The 9711-nt window shown below is 39.5% G+C and overlaps 1 protein-coding gene across 1 annotated transcript; it reads left to right on the top strand.

Annotated features, from left to right (window-relative positions):
* Positions 1–1381: 1381 nt before the first annotated feature.
* Positions 1382–9279, top strand: mief2 (mitochondrial elongation factor 2). Its single transcript, XM_008404838.3, has 8 exons — positions 1382–1568; positions 3040–3187; positions 4195–4360; positions 4462–4559; positions 5960–6136; positions 6291–6454; positions 7477–7629; positions 8161–9279. The coding sequence occupies exons 2-8, from the start codon at positions 3050–3052 to the stop codon at positions 8660–8662; spliced, it is 1398 nt and encodes a 465-aa protein (XP_008403060.2). The 5' UTR covers positions 1382–1568; positions 3040–3049; the 3' UTR covers positions 8663–9279.
* The last annotated feature ends 432 nt before the right edge of the window (positions 9280–9711 follow it).

Raw genomic sequence — 9711 nt, forward strand, 5'->3', positions numbered from 1 at the left:
CGCAGGGTGGCTGGGCTCTCCCTTAGAGATAGGGTGAGAAGCTTGGTCGTCCGGGAGGGACTCAGAGTAGAGCCGCTGCTCCTCCACGTTGAGAGGAGCCAGTTGAGGTGGCTCGGGCATCTGGTAAGGATGCCTCCTGGACGCCTCCCTGGTGAGGTGTTCCGGGCACGTCCCACCGGGAGGAGGCCTCGGGGAAGAGCCAGGACACGCTGGAGGGACTATGTCTCTCGGCTGGCCTGGGAACGCCTTGGGGTTCCCCCGGAGGAGCTGGAAGAAGTGGCTGGGGAGAGGGAAGTCTGGGCCTCCCTTCTGAGGCTGCTGCCCCCGCGAACCGACCCCAGATAAGCGGAAGAAAATGGATGGATGGATGGTTATTGGACAAGATAGAATAGAATATACTTTATTGATCCCCAGGGGAAAAATGCTTATTTGTTGAAAAGCTATACTGTATTAAATATTAATAATACAAATATAACCATAAGAGCTTATACCAGAGTGATGTGTCAATTCAATATGACTGAATGTAAATAAATAATAATTAATTAATTAATAGCAAGCATGCACATGCAAATATGCTAATCTATAAATAATCTATTAATAAGTGCAGAGAAAATTTGATTTAAATTACTCAGACTTGGGCTTTGTAGAAGGATTTTTCTCTGTGGTGCGACACAAAAAATTAGTCTCTGGCTGAAGATGCTCCTTTATCTGGCCAGCACGTCATGAATTGGATGAGACTCATTGTCCAAGATGGCTTGTATCTTGGACTGAATCCAAGATACTTCTCCCACCTTGTCTGCTGGCAGTGGTCAGAGGGGCTGGTGCATGGTACCCTCACTTTGTCTGACTGCCCCAGGGCAGCTGTGGCAAAGTCACCCAGTCAGTTACCTCCATAAGCGTTTGAGTGGGTGGATGACTGAATGGAGTGTGAAGTACTAACTCTACAATTGGAGGCCATTTTTATTCACCTAGAGCATTAAAAGGGCCCTCCAGAAAAGAAACAAAGGGCAAGGTGTATCTTGGGCATACATTTACTACATTATAAGAAACATCTAGAAATATTCCATAAATAGAGAGTAGGAGGAAAAAAACCAGAGAGAAGAAACATAAGCAGTCTATTCTAAAAAGCTCAGAATAAGCAACCTGTAGCCAGTATCGTCGAGGCTACTTTGACTAGTCTTAAACACGGTTTCTGTCTTATGGACACAAAATTGAAAGCTGGTTCCACAGGAAAAAAATAACAATCCTTTTTTCAATTTGATCTGAACATTAGAAATTGACAACTAAAATTTGAGAAATATGAGTACGTCTCGTTTACGCTAGTTTACTAGCGATATAAAGTTCTTACGGCTCACTGTAATACTATTGGTTGGTCACTAGAGGTGGCTGCTGTGTTTCCACAAACTAAGTGAATTGAATACAAGAAGAAGTCAAAGCAAACAGCTGTTAGCATTATGGCTATGACAGTTTATAAAATAACTTAGTTTTTGCTTGTAAAAAGTAGCTATCTGCGTTTTTATCACCAAACATTCATGGTTTGAGGAGCGCACAGCTCTCTGCGATAAGTGGTGAGTATTATGTGACTTGGTTGTCATTTAGAGCTGACGTAGCTAACTAGCGAAACTAGCTATCAGAAGTGGTAGCCGTTATTGTTTGAAATGGGGATTAAAGTAAATATCGTTGTAATTTTAGAGCCAGGTAATGTTATTCTTATCCAGAGTGACGAGATATGTCATAAAATAAAAATAAAGTTTCGCTCTTCGTTGCCTTTTGAAAGATGTTTTGATGTTTGTCTTCAAAACAATATATCTGTTTTTGTTATTTTTTATTCTCTGGTGCAGTTTGACCTCAAGCCCTGTAGTCAGTGTGAAACTGATATATTAACTCTATTTCAAAATATGTCGTTGCACAGACTAAAACGTAATTAGAAAGATGGTTATACATTTAACTCTGCTTAGTGTGACCGAGGCAACGTTCAGCTTTATAAATAGAGCATGTACCCTGTTCTTCTGACCAAAATAGAGGCCACGTACTTCATAATCCAAAGTAATGCTTCAAGCTTTTCGTGGATTCGTACTTCTTACTTTTTTAAATTATTTTTATTTACGTTTATATCAGATTATTTAGTACTTGTATGTCCACAAAGACAAGGCCAGTAATTGATTAAACATGATTTTTAAACTAAATGATCAAACCTGAAACTATGATATTAGGCTGTATAACAATACAGTCTAATATCACTGGCTGTATTTACCTTTTGCCAAATCAAAAGGTTTGACATGAGTGACTTCTTTTTGGTTTGAAGAAAGTTTGTAATGAAGCAGCACTTTGATAAATTACAGTGGGGATGAACTGAGACAGGACACAATTGAATATGTCTTGGTTCTTAGAGGGGTTTTTATCCAACTTTAATCAAAGAGAGTTCCTCAGTTTTGTCTGATAAAGATGCAAGTCAAGTTATTCATTTCCAGACAACGCTGGATCAGTATCCTTCATCATTAGCCCTTTGTGGACTATATAGATTTTTTCTAATGCACCTAAGTTGTCAAGCTTGCAGAATTTTGCATTCCTGAAGTAAGAGTTGACCATACCTCTTTAACATCTATGTGTATGAACTGTCAAAGCTGTTTAAATTATTGCATAACAGGCTTTGTAGCTGGTGATCAAATAATAAATCACCTGATGTATGCAGATGATACTTTGTCCATACAGTGCTGCGGTCCCACTATGAGCCTAATACTGCCATCTGTCTGTAAATAAAGCTGTATCAATGTGTGCTGCTGAGATCAGGCGGATCTACCCCAAGATTGGGGAATGACTGGCGTCATTATTTATTTAAAACACAGTGAACAATATAGAACATATCATATTTATTTATATGTGTTTGTTTTTATTTCTTTGAACTATGGACCTTTCTTGTGTTAGGAATAAGGATTTATTGATTAAGAGAAATGTAATCAATTAAAAAAGAGAAAGTAACTGTTCTCTTCTGACAGCTAATGTCACATGTTTCTGTTATTTCTTTTTTTCCAACCATAGAAAACGAGCCATGAACTTCCAGGGCAGTCGAAGGAGAGGAGAAGATGGCGTTGCCACGGTGATTGACTTCCTGCTGTCCAATGCTCGACTGGTTCTGGGAGTCGGAGGAGCTGCTTTGTTGGGCATTGCTACGTTGGCAGTTAAACGAGTAAGTATTCCTGACCTTTTTAGTGCCACATCACTATACCTTTACCAGTCTGTCATGCATGTGAAAAAGAAGGGATTTAGGAGGTGCAGAAATGACGTATGACTCAAACAATCAGGTTTCTACTTATGAATTCCATTGTTGTGTCGCTTTTGAACCTGAGTTCAGACAGAACCAAAAGACCAAAGTGTTCTGGAAGATTGATACAACATCAGCAGATTTTGAACATATTTTGGTGTTTATCTGTTCATATAAGCTAACATAAATATTTTAAAGTCTATTCGCTGAGCTCCAATGTAAGGACTTTAGAACTGGTGTGATGTGCTCTATCTTCCTGATTTTAGTTTGAATGCGAGCAACAGCGTTCTGGATCAGCTGCAGTTGTCTTGACTCTTTGTGTGTCTCTGACGATGCAGGTCAGAGTCCATCACTACACAAAGTCTTTGGGGTGTTCAGGAGTAGTTTCTAGCGGTAGTGACTGAAGCTCAGCACTGGCTCTTGATTGTTTTTCTTTAGGAATAACTTCGGCTTTGTTTCTATTCAGCTGAAGAAAGTTATGGCACATACATGCATTGATTTGTTTTATACATCTGTTCTGTGCTTGAACGTTTTCTGCATACTGATGGTAGCGAATCATATTACTTGTTATAACCTGAGTTAGTGGGATCATGTCGATATTGAAAAAGATGTGTCCCAGGATTTAGCCTTGGGGTACCCCACATGTGTCCTCTCTCCGATGGGCCTGGTAGTGTGGAGTTTGGATGCCACAGTAAAGTAATATAGTGTTATGACTACATCGTTTTTCTAATCTAAAAAGCCATTTTAAAAATGAGGGAAACACACTTCTTTTAGATTTTTAACTACTTTTTATTTATATATATATATATATAAAGCATCAAACAAAAAGACTTTCTGGGTGGGGGGTGTAAATTAGTTTTCCTTTTTGGTTATGATAGTTAACGTATTTCATCTCTGACTAGAGGACTAAAAAAACGGGCATTTGTGTTTAGCTGATTGAGCGTGCAGGCCGTGCAGCAGAAAATGAGAAGGTGGAGCAGAAGATGGCAGAGAGCTGGGAAGAGCTGAGTTTAGTCTCTGCTTCTCCAACACTGCTCAGGAAGGAAATAGAGGATGTTGTAATGAAGCACGTCTCTCAGGCAACTAAACAACAGAAAGGTATGGATGATATTTTGATGACACAAAATGTACCATTTCCTGATTTTATTTTTCTTTGTCAACCCACTGATGTTACATGCCAGCTATTTTCTCCTAACCAGCTGATCTCTCCCAAAACCTTGAAGTGCCCTCTTCTGAAGTTCAGCCTAAACATGAGGCAAAGTCTAAGAGGTCCCAGCTTTGTGCGCTCACACTGCAGGTACAGTTCACTTCTGATCTAATCAGAACTTGCATGATAAAATCAAGTCATAACATTTGCACTGTTGGGAGCTGCTGTTTATGTTGATTCATTAGGAAGAGGAGTTTTGATAAAGCTTGCAAAATGCATATCTGAACACAAGCTAAAGAAGACTCCATTTTACTCATATATTGCACTTTTAAATGTTTGAAATGCTGCTGCTAAGTAAATATTGAGCTTTTATGTAATCATTTGAAACTGAGCTAAAAGCCTTATCAATCTTTGTTGATTGTTGCAATCAGCAAATATCTGTTGAAGTCCCTTTAACAGAAAAATACTCCGTCTGCTAAGTAAGAGTACTTATTCTACAATAGGAAGACATTCTTAACTTTTGCTTTGTAATCATTATGTTATTGCTGCCTGGTGTCATTTTTTGCACTTAACATACATAGATGAAATATTAGGCTTGTCACCAAAATAAATTTTGCAATTCCAAACAGGTGGGTATTTAGTCTGGATTTAAATATCCAAAATTAATAAACAAAACAACAGACCAATAAATAAAGTGAAATAAGATTTATCTGTAGACATCGTCCTTCAAAATAGTGGCTTGTTGGACTAATTCACTGGACTGAAGACAGTTTTTGGCAGAAGAGAGTAAAACAATAAATCATGCAATTTGAAATTATTGTGTTTGTTTTAATGTGATGAATTGATTTATTGCTTATTGTGACATATGCTTATTTCATACATAGACATATGAAATAGTGCACTTGATCCAGCTTCCAATCCAATCCAGCTTTATTTATAAAGCACTTTAAAACAACCACAGCTGATACAAAGTGCTGTACAGTAAAACACAACACAACAATAAAAAAATAATTAAAAAAAGAGCTAAAAAAAAAAAAAACTCTTACAGTTTATAAACAAAAACATACAGTTTAAAACTAGATCTCGCTGGTGTTGAAAGCCAAGTAAAATAAATGTGTTTTAAGACGAGCTTTAAAAGTGGACAGTGAAGGGGCCTCTCTGACCTGCAAAGGCAAGGCGTTCCATAACTTTGGGCCAATGACAGAGAAGCCCTGTCCCCTCTGAGCTTCCTCCTGGATCTCGGTACCTCCAAGAGCAGCTGATCTGCTGACCTGAGTGACCGATAAGGTGCGTAGGGGTGAAGAAGCTCAGAGAGGTAAGCCGGGGCAAGATTATGCAGTGATTTAAAAACAAACATAAGAATTTTAAAATGAATCCTAAAATATACAGGCAGCCAGTGAAGTGAGGCCAGGACAGGGGTCACATGTTCCCTCTTTCTTAAGATGAAACAATCTTAAGACTTGTGAAATAGTTTTTCCTTATGCTGTCTCTTTTTGAAGTGTTGTGTTTGAAAACGTACATTGTCGGATATTGTCTTTGAAATGGCTCAGGAGCGTCTGCAGCAGTACTACTCCAGCAGGGTGGTGCTGGCTCCACATGAGGTGGAGAAGGCTCAGTCTCTGGCTCTGGATATCTGCACTGAGATCCAGGGCTTTCTCCACAGCCGTCATCAGGACATGCCTCTGGGAGAAATGAACCTTGGAGGTTCTCTCCTGGATGATTTGCAGGTAACTTTGCAAAACTGGTCATTTCTTCTCTTGTTTGAAGACGCAGTTTTTCATAACTTGCACTTTTTCATAACTTGCACTTTTTTTCCTTTTTTTTTTAACAGGGTGTGGCAAAAATCTTCCCAGAGTGTTTTTAATGTGTGTTTATATTTAGGTGGTCAGTGCAGACCATGCATGTCTGCTGGTGCCTCTGCAGCTGGAGCCTTCATTATGGCGCCTCATTCCTGGGGAGGAGACCCTCCTAACACACCCATTGCACTGGATGGTCCGACGGATCAACATGGAATATTTCCCTAGAGGATGCAGTTACTGGGACAGGTAATCTCACACACATTAAACAATGTCATGGTGTGTTGTAAACAGGGATATCAATGTGAACATGTGCGATTAAAATTAACATTTTAAGATGTTAATAGTGCACAGTGCAGATTAACTGAACTACTTATTTTGAGCTAAAGCCTCTCTCCTGCAGAGGGTTACCTAGTTCACAGCAGCACGTTATGAATTCCACACTGCAACAAACCACAGCAAAAAGTGAAAGTTTTCAGCAACAGGAGACAGCAACTAAAGTTGAACATTTTTAGCCAGTGTGTCACATCTACATGTACGCTGTTAAACTTTCACATGTTTGAATTATGCCGACTAGAAGAGGACAAGAGACTGTTGCCTCATTCCACAAGTTCCATAGGAAATGAATGGAGAGAAACATTTATAAATTAACATTTAAAACAAGTTGTATCGCTACTGCCATTATGCTGTACTTGGCTAAAAGGTTTTCATAATGGATGTGTTTATTATTGACTTTCTTTTTTTCATTCACTAAACACAAAGAAAGCAAAGCAATAATACTTTCGCCAGCAGACACTCCTTTGTTTTTATTGATCCTACGACGGTTGAGCTGCAAATGCAGTCGTGCACAAGCTTTGATCTAAGCAAGCCAGTCTGTTTCAGATTTTTGAAATCTGTGAATTTTAGTTCCACAAATACGATCAGGATACCTGACATCGCCTGTGCAGATACCCCACTGACAGTGGAGAACCATTCTTTTTCGAGTCCTGACGCAAAAACTTTCTGCCGGTCTGTTAGTCCACAATGTACATTAGCATACTGTAGCTTGCGTTTGTGAGACGGTCACGCATGTGGTAGCTGCGCTGTGACGTAAAATGGGCATTAGCCAATGAAACGCGGTCGCTGTGGTAAGGTCCATAACTTGGTTCCTGTTAGCTTGTCTGTTTAGTTTTGTGATCAGCAAAATTCAGCTACTCTGGAGACAAAACAGGTGAATACTGCTGATGAATATGTTTTGTGTTGAACTTGACGTCTACCTTTGGATTTTGTAGGTACTTGGTGGGAGGTTACCTGTCAGCAGAGACTGTGGTGAACATGTTCAGTAAGGCTGTCATGGAAACTGCAAACTGGCCGTCAATCAGCGGCACTTTGGACTGTCAGGTCAGACCGGTCCTGGGAGGACCTGAGCTGAGGCTGGAGATCCGGTGTGTGTGTGTGTGTGTGTGTGTGTGTGTGTGTGTGTGTGTGTGTGTGTGTGTGTGTGTGTGTTCTTGATGTTTCAAACATGTTCACTGAGCTCATCCCATGGGAGCTTTTTGTATACTAACATGCTGAATTCACATTATGAATTGTTCTATATCCATATCTTAACTTTAGGATTTCTATGCATTTGCCAACTTCTCTAAATCCAACATATTTCCAAAATAACAAAGCTTGAAAGTCTAAAAGAAGAAACAGAACAATTTTCGGCTGGTTGATAGATCTGCTTCCTCTGTAATGCTAAGTATCTCACAGATACTGAAAATAGTTTCATGGAGTCTTCCTCCGTTAGTAACAATGTACACCCCGAAGAGTTTGATGCATTTATTTGTAAATATTATAAGTATTAAAAATGATACATTCAACATATGTAGCCTTAGGTTATTTTCAGATGTGTGCAGATTTTGGTCATCGGCTTATTGATGAAATTGTAAAATGGTGAAAATGTTTTTACACCTGTTTTTGTGATCCTACAGGCCTGAAAGCGAAGCAGAGAGCAGCAACCAACCGCTCTTCATCTCGATGTTGCCCATCCTCAGGGAGGGCGATGTAGTCCTTACTGCCCAGCCTGAGCTCACCTCCCCCTGGGTAAACGCCTGGCACCTCTCCCTCTACCCTTGGGAGACTCAGCGCCTGGCCCAGCTGGACGCCGGTGACGATGGCTGCCGCAGGCTGATGCTTAAAATCCTGAAGGCCGTGTGCAAACTGAGCCCGCCTCTGCGACCTCTCCAGGCCGCCCCGCTAACCAACCTGATCCTGCACCTCAGCGACAGCGAGAGCGACTGGTCTAAGAACAGCCTTGATGTTAGATTCCAGCAGTGCATCACTGAGCTGATTGGTCATCTGGAGCAGGAGGCGTTACACAGTTACTTCAAACCAGCCGTCAATCTGCTCAACGGTCTGTCTGAGGATCAAGTGGACCAGATGGGCTTTATGCTCTATTGTGCTATGTCAGATCCTGACATATTGCTCATTTGACTCCCTGGACCTCCACAGAGATTCAGAAGCTCCTTTGATGCCAACGGCTGCAGTCCCTGTAACAAGGCAGGTGACGTTTCTGTAGAGCGACTGTCAGCGTAATGGTTAAACTGGGAAAAGTCCAAACAGAAGACGAATCGTGCCAATGGACAAAATGGAGGACAAAACGTTAGTACTTTGGGATGCACCTCTGCTGCCAATTTGGCTTTTTTCTTTTTTTTTTTTTTGCACATTCATAAATTAAATTAAAGGCTTTTATTTCTTTTTGTGTTCTGACAGCAGTATTGTTCCATTATTTAAAAAAAATCATTTGAATACTCTACCTATGCAGGACAGAGAACCTCTGCAGCATGGGTTTGATAAATGTGTTTGATCCTCATTAGGATTTGTTTAACTTCATATGAAAAACAATCAAGCACCAATATTTTGTGTTTTCTGTCTTCACTTTGCAGTTCATGTTAAACATTAATTCACCTGAAGTTTCATCATTTTATATACTTCATAAACAATGGAACCTTTGTGGACATATCTCATCTGTTTTTGGTTGAGTGTTTCTTGTGTGTGTGGATGTGAAGATGAAAGCAAATAAAATATTAATGTCCTTATTTACCCTACAATCCTGCATAGTGTTTGCTGTCCATGTCATGTTACTTTAGTAATGGTAATCAGATAAATAAACCAGCATCCCCATTAATAAAAGGTAGACTAAAATTTGTGTTAATATTCATGATTTGTTCTCAATTATTTCAGATTTAGTTTTCAGCATCTGTATAACACTATAAAACAGCTTTGGAGACTTTTAGGTTTAAAGGTAAATAATTTTTTAAAATTTATTTATTTTTTTATTGTGCATCTATAAAGTAAACCAGTGAGACGATGGAACTTACAAGAAGGAATGACTGCTACAGGCTCAAGCTAAAATAACAATGAGACATTTTATTTTGACAATTTTTTCTCCATATCTGTTCTGTTTCATTTCTTGTTCTTACAAGCCTTCTTTTGTCATTTCAAATCATTTGGATCATTGTGGAATCTATTTTTTTATTTCA

The sequence above is a fragment of the Poecilia reticulata genome, chromosome 1 (assembly GCF_904066995.2).
Source record: "Poecilia reticulata chromosome 1, P_reticulata-male-v2, whole genome shotgun sequence".
Lineage (NCBI taxonomy): Eukaryota > Metazoa > Chordata > Actinopteri > Cyprinodontiformes > Poeciliidae > Poecilia > Poecilia reticulata.

What these genes read in the sequence shown, in the direction of transcription:
- mief2 (XM_008404838.3), top strand. Translation starts at nt 3,050, where the DNA reads ATGAACTTCCAGGGCAGTCGAAGGAGAGGAGAAGATGGCGTTGCCACG. An exon ending in TTTGTGCGCTCACACTGCAG is followed by an intron (nt 4,560 to 5,959) that starts GTACAGTTCACT and finishes GAAATGGCTCAG; the next exon opens with GAGCGTCTGCAGCAGTACTA. An exon ending in GGATGCAGTTACTGGGACAG is followed by an intron (nt 6,455 to 7,476) that starts GTAATCTCACAC and finishes TGGATTTTGTAG; the next exon opens with GTACTTGGTGGGAGGTTACC.